Here is a 25,502-nt window from a genome sequence, read left to right as displayed (position 1 = left end):
AAGGGTGCCTGGGAGGGTTGAGTGTGTGTGTGTGTGTGTGTGTGTGTGTGTGTGTGTGTGTGTGTGGCAGGGGGGATTGATGTAGAATGCTAGTAATTACATCTGTTGTGCTCCTATTATTCACTGAGTTCAGCAGTAAGAATCCATACCCTCAATCTTCACCACAAAAGGCAGAGTGGGTATTATGAATCCCACTTTCTAGTTAAGCAAACTGAGACTTTTTAAAGATTATGCCATTAGACCGAGGATGTGCAACTGGTTATCGACGGGACAGGATTGGAGATCAGAACTTCCTGACAACAAACCTAAAGTTTTCCACTGCTCCAGACCATTTCTGAAGGGATCAAAAGCTATTTCTGGCCTTGAAACTTTCTTTCTCTTTTTGTGTGATTTTAGTCCCAAAGTAAAAACTCTAGGAGAGATTCAGAAGAGCTAAAAAAGCTGTAATGAAGAGAGGTGAGTTATTGACTTCCATTCCACCAAGAGCTATAAGAGTAACTGAGATCCCAGAGGGATCAGCTCTATGGTCTAAAGGTATCTCCAACTTTATGGAGAAAAATCTGCAAATAAGGGATTTAAATTAGGATCAGCAATTTATACCCTCCAGCCCCAGGACCACAAGACTTGGGTAGATTTCAAACCTAGAGTCTCTGGGGCATGGGCATTCCATTGATTTCTAGCATTGTCAACTGTAAGTGAAAGTAACAATTAGAAGTAGAGCCAAAATGTATCTCCTGCAAATTCTCAAATTTCAAAAGCTACAAAATGAGGCTACCGGACATGAGGCATGCAATGAAAATCAAAGCATGTGTCTATTTTTAACTTGTATCTGCTCTGTGAAGCCTCAGTTCAGAATTACCTATGAACTCAACCATTCACCAGTCTTCTTTTCCCCCGTGATCGTTACATTCAGAAATACAACTTTTAGTGCATTTACTTCGACAGTTACATATTTACTTACATTTTAAATATTATAATATTCACTATATTTAAGAAATGCACATCCCAAAACATCTTTTTCTATTGTATTTAACATTGGAAAAGATGTTTTAAGACTTATATTTCTTAAATCAGTGATTATTAAACCAATATTCTTATTGGGGCAAGTTAACTTCTAGGGGTAAAAGAAGTGTCAGTATGAGGAATTCTATGTTTTCTAAAGAGGTTGCATTATTTTAATTTGGGTCCTATTTAGGTTTTGAAAGATCTATACAAATAAAATCCACATGAGACTAACCTCCTACTACTGGAGTCTCCAGAGACTCCCAAACCCAGGGACGGTTGGGTCTATAACAGAACAACAAAGGGGAAATCACATACAGCCTTTGCTTTGCCTTGCTGGAGTCAACCAGGAAAGCACCAGCCCACTGTGGCTGGCGAGTGCTGAGGGGCAGAGGAGTGAGCATCTCCTTCACTCCCTCTCTTCCCCTTGACTTATTTTCTGTTCCAGTGATGTGAAATATTCTGAATCTTTTTCATTTTGATCCTCTGATCCAACATCTTGTACCTCGCAGGATGCTCATCTGTTTTCTTTGGGACCGAAGGTGCGTAGGAGCTCGATGCATAAGCAGGGCGTTTAAAGTGACGTAGAGGAGGCTTGATGACTGGAGGCCATGCAAAGGAAGACAGACAACCATTAGCCTCACCAATGACACAGCACCGCCTAACTACTGTGGGAAACTTGACCACCTCCCTTCCCCAGACCTGTCTGTTCTCTTTAAAGCCAGGAAACAAGCAAGTGGGATCCTCACTGGGAATCTTACTGCAGATAGAGGAATGCCTACATTATCACCGTGGTGATTTACTTAAAATAAATAAAGACAAATTCCAGAGGTAGACAATGATGATTCCAGAATACAAAGGTTCTTTGACAATGAATGAATGGAGTTCAAGAAGTGAGAGGGAGCAGTAGGATCACTTTGGGGAACAGCAAAATAAACACAGGTGAGCAGAGTCATACCATGAATCAGCATTTAGCATTGTATGTAAGCTTTTAAGGCTTACAAAGTGGCACACAATCACGAAGTGCTAATAAAATGTACATCTCTGAGAAAATATTTGCCAAACACACATAGAAAGGTCTAGTATCCAAAACATTTTTTAAAAACTCTTAAAATCCAGCAAAAGGAAATAAACAACCCAGTTTACATAAGAGTAAAAGATCTGAACCATCTCCTCACTAAAGAAAATATGCATATGGCAAAAAAGCATAGGAAAAGATGCTCAACAATTTATGTCGTTAGGGAACTGCACATTAAAAGAGCAATGATATACACCACACACCTATTAGGATGGAAAAAATCCAAAACAAAACTGATGACACCGATGGCTGGTGAGGATGCAAAGTAACGGGAACTCCCATTCTTGCTGGGGGGAATGTAGAGTGTTAGAGCCACTTTGGAAGACAGTTTGACAGTTTCTTATGAAACTAGACATAGTTTTCCCGCATGATCCAGCCATTCTGCTCCTAGGTATTTACCCCACTGAAAACTGATGTCTACATGAAAACCTGTATATGAATTTTATAGAACTTTATTCATAATGGCCAAAGACTATAAGCCAAGAATTTCTTCAACTGGCTATCCACATTGTAGACCATCTACATGATGGGATATTATCCAGTGATAAAAAGAAATGAGCAGTCAAGACACATAGACATAAAGTACCAATTGATCCCTCCTCCTCTGCTCCCCTGTGCTCTGCCCCCTACTCCCCATCCCACCTCTTCCCCGTCTTGGTCCTTCCAGAGAGCATTCTCAGTGACACCATGTAAAAGTGAATAAAGGTAAAACCGGGTTAAATGATAATCACAAACAGATGAGACAGAATAATTAGGTACAAGGTATGAAGGACGGAGCTGTGCTTAGCCATTTTCTCAAACACTGGTTCTCAGTGAGGCTATTATACTAACACTTAAAGGGTCAGCAAAGAAAGGTAATATGCAGGTGAGTCAGCTTGAAGGGCTAAGATTAGGGGACAGATCTATCAAACAAGAGGCTCCCCTTCTGAAAACCAGTTTCACAGATCTTTTCCAATATGATCAAGCAAAAGATTAGAAACAACTTAAATATACAATCATAGGGGTTAGTGAAGTTCTGGTACATTCTTAAAGTATACTACCGTGATACTATGGAAAAATGATATAGAGGTCTATTAATAAACATAGAGGTTCATGTAATACTGTTAAATCAAAAAAGCAGCAAATATAATCTAATCCCACCACTATAAAAACATATCAACATGTGCATAGGAAAATCCAGAAGAACATACATTTAAGCCATAGCAGCGGTTATCTCCAAGTAATATAAACATGGCTATTTTTCATCGGTTGTGTCCATATTCTAATTTTTCTATGAGGACCAGGTTTTAGTGATGTAACATTTGAAAAAGAAACATGCTACTATTAAAAATTCCTTCCATAGAATCATACATCAGAGTTATTCTACAATTTCATACAGAATAAAATGCCAGCAAAACTTAGGTGACTCTGGGCTTTAATATTAGACATCTCAGAGAGCTCATAGCTGAGTATACTTTTCCCAGTCTATAGACTAATATTCATTCATTGATGCCTTAGAGCACTTGCATGTCTCTGATAAAATGGTAAACAAAACAGATAGAAATCCCTGCCCCTCATGGGACTTCCATTCTAGTGACCCCTGCTGAAATTTGTGACTTCACTTACAGAAGAAAAACGTACTCAGACATAAGAAGGGATGCTACTACACCCATACATCCACACCAACTTTTCCTTTTGAGTTAGACTAACATGTAGGAAAGATGTTTAGCAAATGGTCCTGTAGTGACAGAGTAATATATATAGAGAAGAGTAGAGAATTTTTTAAAAGACTTCATAGTGCTTGCTTCTGGTTCTTACGGTAACCAAGGTATTACAGCACAAAACACTCTAGGAACAAGTGTTAAAAACAGCCCTGTTACCCTGGAGAATGGTGTAGAAACAAGAGACGGTTTCAGATTAAAAGCTAATTGTTGCAAGCGTCTGGGTTAGCTGATTTACTGCTCTTCAAGTCACAATCCCTCTCCATATTCATTTTATTTTCGCTACTCAGCATGAACCCAGCCAAAGTATTATTGAATTTCCCACTTCTCAGCATGAAGAAACATTTACCGTTTGCTGGAATTCTTTTTGTCTGAACAAAAACTCCCCTTGCCACTAGAGTCGCTGCAAATAGAGTTGAACCTGCTGATAGAGATCGGCTCCCCACCAAGACTGTGGAAATACTTCTATGCCTGCTGTCACCCTTACTCAAAATGTTGAGGGGAAAAAAGAAAAATTCATACAGTGCTGTTTTGTATGCATTGATTGTCTCTCAACTCTGCAGGGGGATGTGATTTAATGACAGAGCAAAACAGCGGAGCGATGGATAAGGGCACCATCTTGAATTTAATGGAGACCTTTGTTCTGGGGTGCTGGCATGGCCTCCTGAGGGCTCTTTCATTCGTCTCCTGGCTATTCTGGAGATACTGGAAGAGGATCCGATCCTTCCCCTTTCAACGAATGCACATGTCCCACAGCTGACCCCACGCACAGTGTTCAAATCCACCTCTCCTTCCACCGTGGAGAGAAGAGCCAAACTGGGACAGAATCCCCTCCTCTGCATATGCTTGATTATCAGCAAGTTGGACCTTTTTTTCCTCTTGGGGACATATTCACAAAGTCTGCTTTCATCTCTTAGAGCAATTTACTGGTGGAAATGATCTAATTAGCTAATGAGGATTTGATAAAGGCACATATCTCTGCACAGAGCCTGAACTTGGGACAGTAATTATCTATATTACTTTCAAATGTGCTTAGGAAAATAAAGGTGCACGACAAAAGTTAATACATCACCATTCTTTATTTTACGATTGCACACAGTATTTGTTTTTCATGAAAGCAACACCCTTTGAGGAGTTTTAATCCTCATCTGTTTACCTCTTCTCTTTCTCATCAACACCACGGTTCTCCCCCGTTGTCTATGATATTCTCCCCTTCTGCAGCTACCACCAATCTCTCTGATATTCCCTCTCTGTCTCTATCTCTATTGAGACCATTTTGCTTGGTGCCTACTTTTCTCGTGGTGTGGGAGATGAGTATATAGAACTAGTCTTCAGGAAACAGATTCAGAATTAGTTCTAAATCAAAATCATAGAGTTGTTAGTTGGATTCAGGTTTTGCAATGTGAAAGTGGGCTTTTAAATCTCTTTAAGATCATGGAGCATGGAGCCTGTTTCAGATTCTGTGTTTCCCTCTCTCTCTGCCCCTCCCCTGCTCATGTTCAGTCTCTCAAAAATAAATAAGTTTTAAAAAATTTTTTAAAGCTCTTTAGGATCATATTAGACTACTGTTTCTCAAAGTGCCCTACAAGAAAGTTGCGAATGTAAAAGGTATTTTTGGGGGATGGGGAGGTTGTTTAGTCGAATTTAACTGGGTTAAAGGTACCCCATCTTCTCAGACACCTAAATAATGAGGCTATGTATTGATGAGTCCCTAAGAGAAGCCAATAGCATGTAGTTTTTCTGTTTTATTAGGCTAAGAAACCTCCTTTATAGGGGCATCTCATGGATTGTTCAGCAGAAAACACTTTCAGAAAGACTGGGCTAATTTATTATCTCATGGCATCATATATATGGTATCATAAATCCTGACCTCAGGACATCTTGTTGTTTTGCACCCAGTGAGAACCAGGTCACAGAGAACTGTCACTAGTTCTCACCTGGTGTTGGTCCTGCCTAATCTCCACAAGCTAAATTATAATCTGTGGGAGAATCCGTCTCTGTTCTTTTGATCTGCTATGACTTGATTGTGATCTTCTGGAACCACTACACTGAATCTCTGTTGCAGGGCACTACCCCTGACAGCAGCTGCTTGGTCTACTCTTAGCTTCTGAATAAACTTTAATATTAGCACCTTTTTATTTTATTTTTTGATATTTGTTTTGAAAGAGAGAGAGCATAAATTGAGGAATGGCAGAGAGACAGGGAGAGAGAGGGAATCCCAAGAAGGCTCTATGCCTTGGGCACAGAGCCTTACTCAGGGCTGGATCCCAGGAACCATGAGATCATGACCTGAGCCAAGATCAAGAGTTGGATGCCCAACCAACTGAGCCACACAAGCACCCTAATACTAGCACCTTTTTAAAATAAGAAATGTTGTACATGTGTTCTCTGCTCTTTCAAAGAGAATGCTATGATATGACCTTTGAAAAAAGAACATTTCCATTACACACCTTTTTTATCTTCATTCACACACACACACGCACACACACACACACACACACACACCACATACACTAAACTAACAAGATTTTTAAAAATCTTTTTTTTGCCTCTGAAATGTTGTTTTACATGAAAAATAAAATCCTACTTCCATACATTCCATTTCTAAAATCAGTGTCTACTTGTGATATCTGCCTGAAAGTTGATATAAGGCCCTTATGAAAATTACAAAAATCATTCACCAGTTTTGAATTGCAAGGGATTAGAATGCTAACATCAGCTCCGTTGAAGATGGAATGATAAAAGAACCTAAGCTTGTGATTTTCATTTCAAGATTCACCATGGTAAAAAAAGTTATAATATCTGACATATCTTGTATACAAGGCACAGTGCTAAGAATTTAATGAGACTAGCCTTGAATCTACTCTACAACCCTACGAAGCAAGCACTGGTATCACCCCCATTTTGGGTGAGAAAACTGGAGCTTAGAGAGCTTAAGTGACTCGCCAAAGCCTACACAGCTGGTGTGCAGGAAGTCTGGATTCTGGATTCATATTCAAGCAACTCAGCTTCAGAGCCTTCATCCAATATTTAAGATAACCTTGGACCAAAGTTCAGAGTAAGTTTTAGTACCTACCATAATAAGTTGAAAGAGTCAAAACTGTATCTCATTTATACTATCAATATTTGATATAATATGTAGGATTCTTGAACACCTTGTTAGTAGCTATAGTTAAACTTCCCCAAAACCAAAAACAAATCATCTCCCCACCCTTAATATAATTTGTGGTAATAATTCAGGAAGGAATTATATAAAGGTCTTAGCTAATAGGTCTCTTAAATAATTGCTTTTGTCTCTTCCTTCACTTATGCCAGGTTGGAATGTCAACAGGAATTCCAAAAGTCTCAGCCTCTGTTGATGAACAATCAAGCCAGGTTGAGCTCCAGGATCTTGGGTAAAATTTTTAATTCGGTGTTTCTCACCCTGGCTGCTTATGAGAACCACCTTGGGAGATTACAAAAAAAAATCCCAACGCTCAGGTCATACCCCAAATCAGTTAATGTAGAATCTATGGGGGGTTTGTTTGAGACTTCAGGAGTTTTTAAAACTCTTCAAATAATTCCACTGTGCCAGAGTTTGAGAACTATTGTTTTGGTCTCTCCAAATGTCTCCTTCCTTATCTTCACAAAAGAAACAATAGTAATAACAGTTTGCACGCTGAAAGTGTTCTGTAGAGAGCTAGCCAATGTTGCTGTTAAATTTTGATCACAACAAACTGTCTCGCTGGGGAGGAGTCTTTTATGCATCTATTAATGCTGTTTGTGGTCTTCAGAATTATGCTTTTTTCTCTCTCTCTCTCTCCTCCTGGCCACTACATCTTGCTCTTCCTGTTGGGTCTACCACGAAGACAAAAGCTCTGAGAAATGAAAAGACATTTTGTTGTTGTTGTTGTTGACAACAACTTTGTGATGCTAGCATTTGAGAACTCTATGGAGACCGGCACCAAGAAGAGCCAACCCTGAGATGAGCCATTGTTTTTTAAATAAATCTAATACTTGGAAAAGCAAAGAATAAGACCAGACAAGGAGGACATTCCTGGTGTCTGACAGAAGGGTAAGAGAAGAGTGAGAGCTTGCCAGGCAGAGATCTAGTTTTAAAGCCTGCTTCTACCACTCCTATTTTTTTCTTGGGCAAGTCACTTTGCCCTGTAAACTCTAGGTAGGCTCCACATTTCTCCTCTGTAGCCATAGTGTAACAATGTAGCCTATTTCCCAGGGCTGCTGGGAGGACTCAGCCAGACTGGGCATGGAAAAGACTTACTATGGTGCCTGGCACAAAGAATGCCTTCAGTTCATGAAGACTTTTATTACTATCATTGTAGTGATAGCGATCATGTCCAAGGGCAACTCCTGGGGGATAAAGTGGAACTAAAACCCTGAACAGACAGAATGCCAAGAAGACTTCCAGGATAGGCACTGCCATTCCTTGCAGGACTGATCTTGGGCTGGTGGTTATGGTGTTGCTCAGGGGATAATCCACCCTTTTGAGATAATCTGCCTGATGTTAGTTTATGCTTCTGGATTTGTCTTCTCTCTGGACACTTTCTATCTTCTTTTCAGATTATCTGGAATCCCAAACCTGGTTTATGTCTGATTCTGATCAAGTCAGCCACATCAGGTAATCTGGCATGAATCAGTTGCATTTTGAAGGTGAGCTCATGAGAAAACATAAAATCAGCCCGAAGACTCCTCTCTATGTTAGCATCAGCTCCATAAAGGGCTGAATCAAGCAGGGTTCTTCCTATTCCCAAGGCAGAAACATACCCTTTAAAACTCTAGCAGTTTGGCTGAACTGGTTTTCAAGGGCGGTCTTTTCTTTAAAGGGCAAGTGGAAGACATTAATTAGCTTCAGTAGTAAAACAGACTTGGTTCTTGTTCATGATCTAGGCTTCCCATGAGACATTTAAAAAAATGAAAGTGAAATCAAGCAACCCTTTACAAGCCCAAGGCTTTGCTGCTTCAGGAGACAGGTAGCATGGTCTCCATCTTCTGTACTATTCAGCGTTTGCACATCCGTATTGCAGCTGCTCTCATCCTTGGAAAGGGCCAGACTCAGTGTACCCCTCATATGACTTGGGTACACGATTTCAGTTCCCCATTAAACAGCAGAGATGATGACACCGCAGAGAGCTGTGACGGGAAGGAAAGGAAATCATGCATGTGCAACAGCCAACACGGCACTGACACGTAGCAAGTGCTCCCACGTTATCAGATTCCATCCCTTCTTCAGATGAAGATCTTACAATTCAGGAATTAGCTGGAAGATTTGCACTTGCCAGGAAAATTCAGTAGCAGCATGCTTTCCCAGTTAGGGGACACAAAAGTCTCCTTAAGACACAAAAGCATTTTACTGAGGACACACCAATAGGTGTCTCTTCCTTTTGTAGAAATACAATTTAGTGACATTAACCCAGCTGGAAAATTACCCTTAAACCATGAATTATTAGATGTAATGTTGTCTAAGGTGATGATCTACTCTAAAAGTCTTCAAGGTGTATTTTATATTAAAACTAAAATAATGAAACCCATTTCCTACATTTTAAAAGACTCTGGCTCTCCTAGGACTTTACCTCAAGAAACTGAGAATACTAAATAATCCACTGGTTCCCTGTTTTCACCTCACAGAGTAAAGAGCACAGAAACAGGAAGCCTGCTGTCTGAGAAGCTATCCAGAAGGAGCTGAGGTGACATTGCATGAACCAAACCACTACCTAGCACAGAATGATGACCCGACCAGCATTTTTAGGTCCCCAGAGAAATGTGTGTCCATAGGGAAAAGATAACCCGCCTGGTTTTGTTGCCCTTCATCTGACTTGAAGCTGTTTGCTTCTACCTGCGGTTCTCAACCCTGGCTGAACATCAGATTACCTGAAGAGCTTTAAAATTTACTGGTGCCAAAACTCGACTTCCAAAAGGCTCTGGAGCAAACAATTCTTTTAAGATGGAGCCCAAACATCAGTATGTTTGTCACGTCCAGTGATTCTAATGTGTAGCCAGGTGCTTAGGTCCAAGTTTGTTTTGACAATAAGTCAGCTTATACTTAGGTATTAAGGAATCCCTGGGGCAGCTGGCAGGATCTGGTCATTGCATGCAAGAGTTTCCAACCCCTGGCCATCTGCTAAGATCTGTGACAAGAACTGAACCCATGAAAACCTACTTTGGAGAGAGGTGGTGTGGTATTACCAGGGAAGCATGGGTTTGGGACAGTACAGAGCTGGGTGAAGTTTTTACTAGCTGTAAGATTCTAAGGAGATAAACTATTCTGGGACTTCAGGTCTTTTTGTTGTTGTTGTTTTTGCTTTTCTGTAAAATGGGAAGAATAGTAACTGCCTTGCATGGTGCCATGAGGATTTTAAAGGGGATGTAAATGAGAATGTAGATACAGTGTTTTGTAACCTTGAAGACTCCCAGTATGTCATAGATACTTGATATGTGGCCACCATTTTTATTACAGCACAGGGGATGAGTGGTCATCACTGAGAGCCTTTTAATGGTGCCCTCCCGGATGGATTTCTTATGACAGTGTAGAAAAGTCAGGTAATCCCCACACACCTGGATGTTACTACAGGAAAGACCTTACCAAACAATGAAGAGATTAATTTAATGAATTAGTTTGTGAACATTTGGCAAAGAACATGCTATTCTGATTTTTTAAAAAGGCTAATTATCTATTATGTGTATATATGTATATATATGTGTGTGTGTATATATATGTATATGTGTGTGTGTATATATATATATATTATATATATATATATAATATGGAAATCTATATCAGCTACCTGAAGGAACCACCTTGCTGAAACTAAGTGCCATTCTAAGCAAAGCAAAAGCACCTAGCCCACATTTTAAACTACTTATACAATGTGCAAATATGAATGCTTGCGCAATCACTTTGGACAATGCCTAACCCTGAGTGTGAAGCGGTGCTGGAAATCGTTGCTGGGATGGGAAGTGTGCTTTAGACAACAACCCAGGATGGAAGAAGTTTCAGTCCCTGATTTCTAATCTTGATGTAATTAGGAAAGTCACAAGGGCACTTTTGATTCTTAAGACTCTGCATTTATTATGCTGAGGCGTAACAATCCTTCAAGTCACCTTCATTGGAAGCCATTCTTAAGCCACTGACACTCTGGTCTTTTAGATGTTTCTTTACACTTTACCTGCAGATCATTAATCCTGGCTACAAACCTCATGGGCCTAGCAACAGGGTGTTATGCACACTTGCATCCCCAGATCCCAATCACAGAACTGGTAACAGTTGGTGCTAAGAAATATTTAATGAATGAGTAAACTACTCTGCATCACACTCAGTAACCTTCATAAATCTCCCAGTTACTAAAGATTAAATGAATCGCTTAGGAAACACACCAGCTGGGATAGTTGATTGGCATCTACAGACCCTGATAGCTCCCGCTTGCTTCAGCAATGTCCTGATATCTAGATTTGCTGCCCATATTTGCTCCAAGAAGGGTGTCAGCAAGTTCCTTCATTTTGAAGTCTCAAGTCTAAAACCTGAACACATGTGCTTTACATAAATGCTACAAGCCCAGCCCATTTCTACACTGGAGTATGAAGAGGCACTGAGGCAAGGTTTCCTAACCCCTCTCCCTCTGACAAAGAGGTGAAAGAGGAGCAGTTAAGTACGACCAGAAGACAAGCCTCCTCTTATTCAAACAATGGCTGGTTATTAAATGCACCTGATGATTTAATGATTAATGGTTTAAGTTTATAAAATTATTATTTTAATTAATTAAAAAAAGAAATGAAATTCCTCCCTCAAAGAGAATCCTCTTCAATTTAGTTACTTGCCTTCATTAATTTGCCTCGGCAGGTCCAATGTATGTGAGCCGTGCTGTTTTAAAGGAGAAAAATACTTTGGAGAAAAGCTCAGCCTTTTTCTTGAGGTTTTTTCCATCAATGTGTGTGGTTTTCCACATGCACACATGAGTTGGAAGTGTGAGGCTCACTCGTAGCTCTGCCCTTTGTTCATACCAACAAGGACCTCTGCCCAACGAAGAGTGCTAAGCTAAATTTCACCAGGGCTCTAGAGCTCTGACGTGCTAAATCAAGGTATAAAAAATGAGCTTTGATTTAGACTACTGTGAGAATGACAACCACCATCCCTCAAACTGAACTCAAGATAAAAGAATTACAAAGAGAGCACTCACTGGAATCTTGACTTAGAAGACAGGGCAGGATCCCTCCATACCCATAGCTGGGAAATTGACCTAATCCTCAGACAGAACACAGGTGTGCCAGAAAGGCGGATACAGTACAGACTATTTGACATCTGCCGTTACCCACTAGCAATGCAACTCAAGCAAAAAGCACAGGCTTGCCTTGCCTTGCTGCCGGCTAACTTTGGGCGAGCTATTTAACTGATTATGCCTCAGTTTCCTGATTTGTGAAATGGAGATAATAGTACCTTCCTTAGAGGGTTGTTGTGAGGATTAAGCGAGGTAATACATGTTAAGAATCGAGCATTGTCCCTGATATCTAATAGATGCACAATACATACCAAAGCATTTGTTGTTAAAAACCTGTATTAGGGAGATGAGAAGTTATTCTTGGAAGTTTACCACTCAATAACTTATAATACACATAATGTTTTGTCCTGGTTAAAAAAAAAAAAACATAAAGTTCCTAAAATGTCTTCAGACCTCAGAGCTGGTCAGTTCTCTTCTGAGGAATCCTCCAGATGGACGTTTTATCCGTAGTCCCCTAAAACAGGACACAGACAATGTCATTGCGAGCCAGCTGGCATCTCAACACACACACTCTTTCTACGTCAGGGATGGAGATGGGAAGCTGAGCTGCGTCTACTGCCAACACTACCGTGCATGCCAGCAGGTGCACACACAGAGAAGCAATCAGCGATCTGCATCAGCGAACGGTGACAGTACTGTACCTTTCCATCTAGGGACCACTTCAGGAAAGTGATGGGACTGAGGCACCCTGGGGAATCTGCTCAGAAGTGAGTCACGGACTAATCTCCATCATTAGCAGTCATGACTGTGAGTAGTGGTGAAGCTCCGGGCCCCTCCTCCAGTGAGAGCCAGCATCTCCTCGGCTCTCCAACATTTACAGCTCGTCATGGAGCTTGACTGGGTTTGCAAACCTCAGGGGGCACAGTTGAACTTGGCTCTAGAAAAAAATTGGCTGCAGGTGCTATTACTTTACGACATAGGAGTCACTTTGCAATGGATGTGCAAAGAATCAAGGTGATGTCCACAGAAGAGTTTCCCAGTGCTGGAGCTTTAGGAGGACCCCCTTGATAATTTTGGAAACCACACAAGCAGTTCCGTAATGAAGTGGTCTCTGGTGGCTTCTGGACTGAGCATGTGACCAGCAGGACTGTCCTCATATCTGAATCCTCATATCCCAACACCCATCTCTCTCAATATGTCAGAAAGGGGGAAAAACATCAAATTTCTCTGAAATATATGTAAAACCAAGTTTTACAAGGATGAAGCCAAACAAAACTGACTTGGAAGACAACCATAGATTTTTCACTTAAATGTCTTTAATATAGAATACTTGGAGCAGACAGAAAAGTATAGATGATGATACCCAATTCCCATGTATTCTCAATACAATTTAATCAAATCTTAACATTTTGCATATCAGTTCAAAAATTTATTTATTTTTTAAGTTTATTTATTTATTTCGGTAGTGGGGGGGGGATGGGCAGAGAGCGAGGGAGAAGTAGAATCCCAAGCAGGCTCTGCTCTGCCAACAAGGAGCCCAATGCAGAGCTTGATCTCACAAACTGAACCATGAGGTCATGACCTATGCTGAAACCAAGAGTCAGATACTTAACAGACTGAGCCACCAGGCGCCCCAGTTCAAAAACTTATTTAAAGAGAGTAAATATCACAAATAGAGTTGAAGAACCTAGTACAATCTTCCATGATACGTCTCTTCCTCCCAACACACAAAAAGCATCATATAGAATCTGGTATTCATTAGCCCTGTGCATATGTTCACTAAATTATTGAATTTGTATGCACCTATTAAATATCTAATATTTTAGCTTGTTTTAAAAGATAATATAAATTGTATCAGATGGTATACATCTTGTTGCAACTTGCTTTTCTTGTTCCACATTATGTTAAGCATTGTTTATAACAGCAAAAATGGAAAACAACCATCAATAGGAGAATAATTAAATACCTTGTGGCTCTTTTATATAATGGACTGCTATATGAATGTTAAAATGGACAATTTTCTTTTGCCATATGTTAGCAAACTTTCTGTGGGTTTTTAAAATTTTTTAAAAATTTTTATGTCTTTATTTTATTTTGAGAGAGGGAGACAGAGAGTGAGCAGGGGAGGGGCAGAGAGAGAGGGAGACACAGAATCTGAAGTAGGCTCCAGGCTCTGAGCGGTAGGCACAGAGCCTGACGTGGAGGTTGAACCCACAGACTGTGAGATCATGACCTGTAACACATGATAGATACATTTTCACTATCTTCCGGCATCTACTACTATGAATGCAAATTTTGCTGCTAGTTGGTGGTCATTCTATTATAGACAACCTGCTTGCAGCCTCCTTGAATGTAACCAGCTTTTTATGGCATTTAAGATTTTTCTATTCTTGAGGCAATTTGGGGGCAATCTCACACAATATCTTTAGATACACATTTGGTTTTGTTTAGGCATGGCAACTGAGGTTGCATTTCCACCTAGGTTGAATATTTCAAACTATTTATCTTCCATGCTCCTTCATTTTTTATTGAGATATAATTCATATACCACAAAATTAATCATTCACAGTGTATAGTTCAGTTTGCATATTCACAACATTGTACAGCCACCATCAATATCTAATTCCAAAACATTTCCATCATTACTAAAAGAAATCCCATACTCATGAGAATTCACTCCCCATTTTTCTCTCTCCCCAAGTTTCTAGTAATCTCTAATCTCCTTTCTCTTTCTATAGATAAGCCTATTCTGGATATTTCACATAAACAGAATCATATAATGTACAGCCTTTTGTCCTCTGGCATCTACTAGCAATTTCACTTGTTTATTTCACTTAGCAAAATGTTTCTAAGGTTTATCCATGTTGTAGAATGTATCACGACTTCAATCCTTCAGTATGGCCCAATAATAATCTATTGTATGGATATACCACAGTTGGGATTTTATAAATTTTTGAGAGAGAGAGAGAGAGAATGAGAGACAGAAAGACAGAATCCAAAGCAGGCTCCAAGCTCAGAGCTGTCAGCATGCAGCCCGATGCAGGGCTCAAATCCATGAACCATGAGATCATGACTCAAACCCATGAACCATGAGATCATGACCTGAGCCAAAGTCGGATGCTTAACCGAGCCACCCAGGCACTCCAACGTTTGGTTTATATATTCATCACTTGAACATTTAGTTTATTTCCACTTTTAGCTATTATGAATAATAATGCTATGAATATTTGTGAACAAGTTTTTTGTGTAAACATATCTTTTCAGTTCTCTTGGGAATACACCTAGGTGTGGAATAATTGTGTCGTATGGTCACTGCATGTTTAACTTTTTAAGAAACTACCAAACTGTTTTCCAAAGTGACTGCACCATTTTACATTCCCACCAGCAATGTATAAGGCTGGTAATTTCTCCACATCGTCATCAACTTGCTTTTATTGTTGCAATTTTAGTCCATGTAGAGTAGTATCTCACTGTGGTTTCGATTTACATTTCTCTAATGACTGATGATGTTGAGCATCTTTTCATGTTCCATTTGGATATCTTTTTTGGAAAAATGTTTATTTAAATCCTCTGTCCTCCTATCAATTGGGTTATTTATCATTTTATTGTTGAGTTGTGAAAATTCTTTATATATTCTGGATCCTGGGCCCTTATAAGATATATGATTTTCAAATATTTTTTTCCGTTCTGTGGATTTTTCCTCCCACTTTCTTAATAGTGTCCCTTGAAGCACAAAAGTTTTTGGTTTGAAAGAAGCTACATTATATATTTTTTTATTTTGGTTTTAGGTGTCATATCTAAGAAACCATTGCCTAATTCAAGATCCTAAAGATTTATCCCTATATCTTCTTCTAAAAGTCTTATGGTTCATATTCTTTCACCTGTGATATGGTTCCCTCTCTAAACTGTGCGTGGTATCAAATCCTAAGGACTACCTTCCAACACTAATCCTATTTTCATCTGTGTTCCACACTGAGTTTTTCTTTCTCTTTTTAAATTCCAGTGACTAAATGTTCGTTTGTTTTTTTAAATCTCAGATTCTGAATTGCTTCTTTTGCATACCCCTGTTCTTATATCCCCCCCAATTTTATTTTATTGTTTTTTCAAGGATTATTATCCCTTTGTTTGGCTCTTTGAATATGCTTAAACATGATATTTTATTTTATTTCATTTCATTTCATTAGAGAGAAAGGGGGAGAGGCAGAGGGAGGGAGGAAGAAAGAGAGAGAAAGAGAGAGAGAGAATCTTAAGCAGGCTCCTCCCTCAGTGCATAGCCTAATACAGAGCTCAATCCTAGGACCCTGAGATCATCACCTGAGCCAAAGTCAAGAGTCAGATGTTCAACCAACTGAGCCACCCAAGCACCCTTAAACATGGTATCTTAAATTGCTTGACAGTTCACACCAGGAGTTTGTGGTAGAGGCATTTGAGTCAAGGGAGGCAACATGAGGTAGTCCTGAGGCTGGCTAAGTAGTGGGCTGGCCACTGTAACGAGTGAGGTGAAGGGTGTCTGCTAGACATTGCGTGGTTAATGATGTCAAATGTTTTTGAGAACTACAGTTCTGACCACCTGGAATTGTCAGAACTCAGAGCCCACAACACACAATTTAGGATGTTTCAAACTGCCACACAAAAGGCAAAGACAAGGTGGCTGCAACACGGACTCATAAGCCTTGGAAAGTTGCAGGCCAGCAATAGGCCCCCAGTACAGCAGGTGGAAGCAGGTCCCCTCTGCATATGCCTGTGGATATCCAGAATGATGCCAGAGGTGCCATGTGACCCAGTGATGATATAACCTTACAGAGAAAAGCAAACACCATCATAACATAAGGTGGGGGGGGGGGGGCTTGATTTGGAGCTGTTTCCCTCCCTCCCCCCCAGCCTAAACTCTAGTCCTAAAAGCACGAACAAGATGAAAGAGGCTTCCAGAGACAGAAGAGATAGCAAGTGAGTATAGTAGTGCAAATCCAAATTTGAAAGTGAGTCTTTTTCTGAAGGCTGTTTGTTTCTAAATAGTCATAAATGAATCCGGACAGTTCTCACTCACACACTCATTTATCCGGTCTTATAAACATTAATGAGCACCCAGTGTGTGCTTGTCACCTTGAAAGGAACTGGGATAGAAAAAAACACAGTCCCCACTCTTGAAAAAGCCACCTATCAGTGAGTAAAGACATATACAAGCAAATCATTGTTAAGTCAGTATTAATTCTACCTAGATGATTTGGAAAGGCCACCAAGAGGAATTATCTAGGAGGAGAAAAGGGCATCAAGAGTGTTCCAGGCAGAGTGATGATGGAAGAAAGTTCAAGGGCTACTCAGTGGACACTGAGTCCAAGTTTTAGACTGTGGTAGGGAAGCTACAGGGAAGTTGAGGTTGAAAAAGCAAATAGATATGGACTATATTTCATCTAAGATGCCACTGGTTGTAAAGTGAACTATTGTTTCATGTACAACCAAGAAAAGATGCTGCCCATGAAATTAGAACACAGCATTTACTGCAAAACATTCCTGTTAAAGAGGGGCTAAAATGCAAGGCCCTGTCCCGCTCAGAATGGATGAAATTTGGCAATTCCCAAAAGAAGGAATGTAAAAGATAAATTAACATCGGAAAACAGATTCTTTAAAAAAAAATACAAACTAAATATGAATATAATGTTTTCAAATCAAATTGGTACAGTATTAATGTTAGCATGAGCAAGAACATGGTAAAAAGCAAACTCACCACTGCAAGTATAAACACAATATTACCTTTCTGGAAATCACTTTGACAATGATATGTCAAGAACCTAAATATGTACATATTCTTTAAGCTAGTAAATCCTACCTAAGGAATCTATCCTAATCCACACTTATAGACTCAGAAGATTTGGGTACAAGAATATGAGATATTTATAATAACAAAAATAACACAAGAGCCAAATTTATCAATGAATATATAAATAAATTGTGATATAATACAAAATGCACACTGATTTAATATTAATAACATGGGGGAAATATAATGTAATAGTAAATTTTAAAAGGGAAGAAACAAAATTCTATGTAGAATATAATTCAAATCGAGGGGAAAAAGTATCTAATAAAGACTGAAATGAGGGGCAATCTTGGTTAGCTCTAACTGCTACCATTTTAACATTTTTCCTTCTTTTAATATTTATTATTTTTAAAATTTTCCAATGTTCATATTTACCTCTTATGATCTCTCTTTCCTCCCAAACATGTTCTTCCAAATGTTATTTATAAAAATTAAATTGTGGTAGAGAACGTAAGCCTTTGCATGAAGACAGAATGACCAATAGGTGCCCCTCATGTCACTCAGTAATTACACAGGATCATCAGGAAAGCTTAAAATTTTCTGGTATCTGTTGGATGGCATCCAATACAGACCACACATGACTTTCATATTTCTCACTAGTAGAGATTAGCTATGAGTCAGTACTGTGCTAAATTTTCAAGCATTATTTCTAATCCTTATCATCATGTAGACAGAAGAGAAACAGAATTCCAAGAAGCTGAGTAAGCGTAGTGAGCTGGCCCAATGTGAACAAGGCAAGGCTGGGATTTGAACCCAAGCCGCTCACAAAGGCTCACACCCCCTTCCCTGGACCATTTGTCTCTCAAAGAAGTTCTTCATAGCATGTCCGGATGAACATCAAGGAAGAACAAGACTCTACTCTTTCCATCAGTGAGCAGGAAAGATTGTGAACCAAATATGTGTACATCATGTGCATTCCTGAAGCAACTTTACAGACGTTGATGACAGAGGCAAAGCTCTCTGATAATGTGGGGGGGACTAGAGAGATAAGGGGCCAGATTCCCAGTTTGCCAACCATCAAAATCAACTCCTGAGAAACCAGTCTTTTCTGTTCCCTGTGATTGCTAAGGTTACGGTGCAATGCCATCTACCCACCTGGCAAGGTAAGGCGACTTGCAGAGCTGGTGCTTGGGGCTGGCGAGCCATGGGAACGCTTCTTGGTGCCTGGAAAGAGGAAAAAATGGATAAGGAAAAGTAGGATTGTGGACAGACTTGTCCGATGGGTAAATTCTCACTCATCTGGAACATTATCAAATAATCCAAACATCTGGGTCTGAAAACAACCTTTAGGAGAAGGTTGGGTGAGGTTGTGGGAGCAGCGTGTATTCCATGGTCCAGAAGAACCAGGACCATAGCCTTTACCTCTGGGTGTGTGATAGTTCTCAGCTTCCTGGCTGACAGGTCGGTATGTTGGGGCCCAACGTGCCACGGAGCAGGGCTGCAGGTTAGAACCACCACGGAAGTTTTCTAAATACAGAGTTGCCTGAGCACCACCCCCAGAGATTCTATTTTCACTGTTCTAGGGTGGAACCCTGGCATTAGTATTTTTAAGTCCCCCAGATCATTTTATGTGCATCCAGGTTGGAGAACTGCTGCTGTGGAAGAGAAGGTTCTAGATTTAGAATCAAGGAATCAGGGGTTTGTCCCCAGAGACTTTACAGGCTATTGAATCTCAAATAATTAAATTGATTTTTCTGAAGCTCAGGTCTTCATCTGCAAAATGAGGGAAATAACAATGACATCAAAGTGTTCTGGTGAGTATGAAAGGGACCACGGTGTGTGTGCATGTTCAGCAGACCATACTAATGTTCAGTTAGTGAGGTCCCTGAGCTCCCCGCAGCCGGCAGCAAAACTCTGACTAGGATGGGGCACCTGGGTGGCTCAGTCAATTAAGCATCAGACTCTTGATTTCAACTCAGGTTATGATCTCATGAGTCGTGGGTTCGAGCCCCACATTGGGCCTGAGCTGATAGTGCAGAGCTTGCTTGGGAATCTCTCCCTCTCTCTCTGTCCCTCCCCTGCTCCCCTGCTTTCTCAAAATAAATAAATGAACCAACAACAAAAAACCTCCCACTGGGAAAAGGATTATCTATCTTTGTTCCTATGAACTGTTTCACGGGCCATGAGGGAATGACAAGGCAGATATATATATATATATACACATATATATATGTATATGTGTATATATATGTATATGTGTATATATATATGCACACAGACATGCATAGATATACACATTCACATATATTGTATATACAAACATTATATGCATATATTCATTTCTCTCTTTATTTTGTCATCCAGAATGGGACAAAAGAGGCCTGGATGTCGGACTCCAGCAACATGGCAGATGCCTGGAGTCTGGGCTGGCAGATGTGCAGAGAGAATTCTTAAACAGAAGAGATACATGATTGATTCAGTGTTATTTCTGTTACAAATCCGCTGAACCCACTCCAACTTTCTGTAAAATCTACTTTACACACAGAGGCCTGGTGTGTGCGGAGGTTGTGTTAATTGAGAAATCCCTGTCTGAGTCAACACAGTTGACTTCTAAGCAGAGGAAGCGGGAACTTGGGTCCGGAAGTGGGAACTTGGGGCCGGAAGGGAGTGAGTAACCTTCCCCACCCGGAATTGAAGGTGAGGTATGGAGAAATACACTTGGGATGATGTCTGAGACTCGTTTCATTTTAGTCTTAAAAATTTTTTTTAATGTTCATTTATTTTTGAGAGAGACAGAGACAGAGTGTGAGCAGGGGCAGGGAAGCGGCAGAGAGACGGGGAGAGACACAGAACTCAATGTGGGCTCCAGGCTTTGTGCACAGAGCCTGACGTGGGGCTCGAACCCACGAACTGTGATATCATGACCTGAGATGAAGTCTGACACTTAACCGACGGAGCCACCAGGGGCCCCAGTTTCATTTAGTCTTAACGACCAGGGTACTACCCTTGACATTCTGTGTTATTGTTAATTATTATTATTACTGGCAATGGTAGGGGTAGGAGTATCAATAGTAGGAGGAGGAGCAATAGTAAAACCAGAAAACACAAAGCAAGTCCAAATCCCACAGAAACGGTTACCTTGCAGGAGGTGAGAGAAGCTACACCTGGCAGAACTTTATGTCCCGTTGTTCACGTCTCATAGATGCCCTGAATATCAGAGTTGGCAGGGAACTAAGAGGGCCCAAACCTGGCTAGGAGGGTGATTCAGAATTCCCTGAGGTGATTTTTATAAACATGGTGTCCAGGGCCCTTTCCTGAGCCCACAAAAGTGAAATGCCCAGGGACTGGGGCTAGAAGTATGCAAGCCGACAAGTTGCCGGGGTGGGTCTAATGACCGTCGGTAGCATGAGGTGTCTCAGACACCCTGAGGTGAAAAGAATTGCCCAGAGTGACACTCTGGGTCGGGGCAGGGGCTGCCTCCTCGCGCAGCACCACTGCATTCTACGCAAAAGATGGGGGGCCTGTGTGTGGCAAGTCAGCCCTGATCGAGGGTGCTACCAGGATGCAAATCCATGCCTCTAAACTTCTTGTCCAGAGCCACTTCTGAGCCACCAGAAATGCCTGTGTCCCACTGACTCTGCATCTACACCAGGATGCCAGTGACTCAGCATTTATCCCTCCACTCACAAAACACCTTACCTGTCTCACTGTCCCTCTACCGTAGGGTTTACAACAGCAGCACCACACCAGGGCTGTAGGAACGGGCTGTCCTGTGCATAGTAGGATGTTTAGCAGATACCTGGCCTCCACCACTAGGTGTCAGTAGCACCTCCCCATCGTGATCATCAAAAATGTCCTCCCAACAAGGATTTATGTTCCCTAGGAGCAAAACTGCCCTCAGTTGAGAACCATTGCCTTAGGATGGAGGCTGGGTTCAGGCTTTTTATTCAGAGTGGTAACTCACAATTTGACCACTTGGTCATTTGTAATAGTCACTGTTGCACATCAAGTGGTTACTATGTTCCAGGTGCCATATTAGCAATAAATAATTAAATGTACATTGGTTATCTTTTCTGCTACTAACTCCCTGATGACAATTCCCATTTTATGGAATTTGGAGACAAGAGAAGTTTAAGTCATTTGCACAAAGCTACTGAGTGGGGCAATATTTAACCCAAGATCCTTCAGGGTTCCAACCTAGAGAAACTTCCCTGTGCCTCTTGCTGTTTTTTAATCAACCCATTATCCAGGCTCCCTTCAAGTGCAGCCATACTAAATTTACCTAAGGAAAAGAAAAACCTAAATGGTTATCTTAACAAAAAAGAAAAACAGAACCAGAGTTTCAGGCCCAACCAAGCACTGGTGAGCCAGTATTTCCAGAAAGGCCTAGAAGTTTCACAACTGCCCCAGGTGATTCTGATCATCATGCAGGTTTGGAAAACTTTGTGTGATAGAAATTTCCTTGATCTTGTCTCACTACTGGAAAATAAGGCACTCTGCTTTCCATGGATACTCTTATGAACTTGAGAGATCAAACATAATGTTGCCTATGTTAGCTCTCGAAAACCGGGAAGGCACTGAATGACAAGCCTTCAGTGTTATTACCTGTAAAAACACCTGCTACTATTAGGTGATTTCATACAAATCATGGTGCAATTAAAAAAAACATCACTTACTGGGATTTTTTAAACCCTGCAGTTTGATGGCTTTTCCTTGAGCCAGCTTTTCATCCCCTTGGTATGTTCATTGCAGACACTGAGTGAAATGGGGACCTCTGGGAGTCTTGGGTCAGTGGAAAAGTAGAACTGCAAGCCCTCTAGACATGAAGTTAGTTTTTCTTGTGTGCTGGATGAAATGCCCAATATACTAGGAAAAGGGAGAAATCATCCACGTCTCTCTTAATCATAAGTCACAAACAGGTAGCAGGTGGAGACACAAAAAATAAACCTTTTTGTGGTTTCTCCAGCCCTCTGGGAGGCATCATGGATCATTGGGGGTGGTTAGGTTCTGAGTCAACCACCCACTGGCTCCCTGTTAACTGGAGTTTTGTTCCTGAAATCATTTTCCATTCCACAGCCATCAAATTACCTATCACTTTCCTCACCGTCCCATTGGTGGGAATAACATTCAACTTATGTTTCATTTTCTAAAACTCCTCCCCTCCTTTGCTCCAATTCCCAGAGAAAATACCAGAAACTGGGCTGGAAGATCTAGGTCCGGACCAGCTTCCAAATTGTGTCCTACTGTTTGATACCAGCAGAACACCTTGGGACCCATATAACGCTCTCTAGGATTTATGGTAGAAATCTACGTCGGACTGCTGCTCTGTGAGTGGTTCAGAAGTCGCTCTGTCAGAGTTTTTCCATCCTGGCTACATAATAGGATCACCTGGGGAGTTGTAAAGAAACCATGCTAATACCCAGGCACTTCCTCCGGAAATGCTGTTGAATAGGACTGGGGTGGAGCCCAGGCATGGGCACCTTTCAAGTTCCCCCGCTGAGCCCACTCTGCAGCCAGGAATGAGAAACACACACTCAGTGAATACCTATAGAAGATATTTCTTTAAGCCATCAGGCAAAGCGTTCTTTCTTCTGAACAACTGGTGTGCTTTATCTTCATGGATGATGGGAATCTTGTAAATGATTTCTTTTCATTTTTATTTAGGTTTCCAGGAAGCTCAGGTCCAATTTATGACATAATGCTGGGAACTGGGGAGGCCTATTCAGCCTGCATGACCACGTACTAACATTTGTCCTGGTTGGCTCCATCTATGCTAGCTACATTTGCCTCTGGTTTTATTTTATTTTCTTAATGTCTTTAAAACAAGTTGATTAAATTTATGATTTTAGGATTCCAAAATATTTTATAAATGAAGCAGGTAAAAATGAAAACATGAATAAACAACCACAGCAGGGCTGATATTGCTAAGCTTTAGTTCCTCATCTTAAAAATTAAAAAACATCCATTTCGAAAGAGAATTGTGGGAATCAAGTAATGGCACACATGTCAAGTGCTTAGCAAACTGTGCAGTGCAATACAATGTTTATTTTAGTTTATATTCGACCGAAAGGGGTGTGTGCTTGTGTGTGTGTAAAGTAGCTAATGTGTCATTTTAGAAGATAAGCATTTTAAGGTCACAGATTACATCGTCCTTGACCCGCGGCATGTGAATGTTCAAAGAGTAAACAACCCAATCAGTCAGCTGGGGGCAGAAATGTCATCACTGCAGCTTGTGTGACTGGAAGGATCTTTTGACAAACGAATAGCTTTCAGATATTTCAAATTAATGTCCTTCATTGGTTCAGCTAAAGGGCAATGAATCTAATTCATCAAGAGTCTGGAGAAGAAGACACTGATGGAAGTGACAGCCAACCTTGGGGCAAATACACACACCTAAGACTCAGGACGAGAGGTTCGCAGTAAACCCCAGTGATATGCAATTTGATGTTGAACAAATAAAACCCCTTCTGCAAAATAGGGTGAGCATGGACAAGCCCGCTGGGAAAGTGTGTTTTAAGAGCCCTGGAGATCAAGCGTCATCATTAGTAACGGTGCAAAAATAGCCAGGTTGTTACGACACAAGCTGATGGATCCCACGGGCAGAGGTGGGGGCTGAAAGACGGAAGTAGGAAAAGCATCTATCAACCTACAGGGCATTTTCTATCCCATTTTTTTCAGCATTTCACAATGTCTGCCTTTGTGATACACACAACCTCTGATCTCTATTGCTCAGCACATCCACCAACACCTTCTCCATGTTTCACCGGGGGTGTGGCAGAGGGGCAACAAGCCGTTTCCTGAGGCCTCAGAATAGATCACCAGTTTTGCCTCTTCCCATCCTTGACAAAAGCATCAAGAGAAGTCCACATTCTGCTCAAAGCTGTGGCATCACGGAAGGAGTCAGCATTGCTTCAAACCCACCTGTACCACCCAAAGAGTTGTTTTCCAATAGCATATAAAGTAGAGCTGCATATTCACAGTTTAATAACATTTTTTCCTCCCCCAACCGCCATCAGTAAAATGCCTGCTTTGTAACTTGATCTCTATTCATCACAAAGAACAATGCCCCAAAACACAAGAGCTACTCAGATACGCAACACTGTATACTATTTAAATATGGCTATTTTAATATTTGAATATGCCTCGGAATTGGGCCTGCAAATCGTGAGTCAAACAAATGTTCATAACCCTTGACCCAGCAACTATGCATCTAGAAATTCATCCAATGCAGATATTCAAAAATACAACAAAGCCTATGTACAAAGAACTCCATTGTTACGTCATTTACAATTGCAAAAAAACAAAAAACATGTAACTTAATTGTCCAACAGCAGAGAGTTGGTTAAGTAAACTGTGCTAAGCCATGAAATGAAATATTAAGTTGCTACTGAAATCACATTAATAAAGAGAGGTGTTTTTTTTTTTTAAATGGGACAATGCTGATAATCCAATGTTCTGTGAACAAGCCATAATACAAAAGTAAATATACTGCACTCTATGGCCTCAGTTGGGTAAAACGTAGCAAAAGCCAGAAGGCAACGGGGAAAGGAGTAACAGTGATTAATGATCGGATAGGGCTTACAAGTGAATTTAATCTCATTATACTTTTCTATATTTTTTCAAATGAGTAAATTCTGCTTTTACTTTCAGAAAAAAGTTTTAAAAATATGTTTCAATGCACAGCAAACACAGCCACTTTGGATGAATATCACAGCCTCCTTTGCTAAGGTAATGATCCGGTGGAATCACTATGC

The 25,502-nt window shown here is 40.6% G+C and overlaps 1 protein-coding gene and 1 long non-coding RNA gene across 5 annotated transcripts in view; one reads left to right on the top strand and one right to left on the bottom strand.

The window, feature by feature from the left end:
* Positions 1 to 1,150: 1,150 nt before the first annotated feature.
* The window catches only part of PDE1C (phosphodiesterase 1C), a 509,313-nt gene continuing 484,961 nt past the window's right edge, over positions 1,151 to 25,502 (bottom strand). For 3 of the 4 annotated variants that reach the window (XM_029925461.1, XM_029925475.1, XM_029925485.1), the window contains 2 exons: positions 18,904 to 18,972; positions 1,151 to 1,604 (listed from right to left, as the gene is read on the bottom strand). In XM_029925461.1, the coding sequence (XP_029781321.1) occupies positions 1,435 to 1,604; positions 18,904 to 18,972 (239 nt within the window). In that variant the 3' untranslated portion in view covers positions 1,151 to 1,434. Of the gene's footprint in view, positions 1,605 to 12,443; positions 12,505 to 18,903; positions 18,973 to 25,502 lie in introns of all 4 variants that reach the window. The other variant, XM_029925470.1, reaches the window with a different exon arrangement.
* On the top strand, positions 7,751 to 25,477 carry LOC115280520. Its single transcript, XR_003903820.1, has 3 exons — positions 7,751 to 7,834; positions 8,341 to 8,398; positions 25,399 to 25,477. It is a non-coding gene; the product is annotated as an uncharacterized LOC115280520 (long non-coding RNA).

Source organism: Suricata suricatta, chromosome 2 (genome assembly GCF_006229205.1).
Source record: "Suricata suricatta isolate VVHF042 chromosome 2, meerkat_22Aug2017_6uvM2_HiC, whole genome shotgun sequence".
Taxonomy (NCBI): domain Eukaryota; kingdom Metazoa; phylum Chordata; class Mammalia; order Carnivora; family Herpestidae; genus Suricata; species Suricata suricatta.
This window is presented reverse-complemented; position numbering and strand designations above follow the sequence as displayed.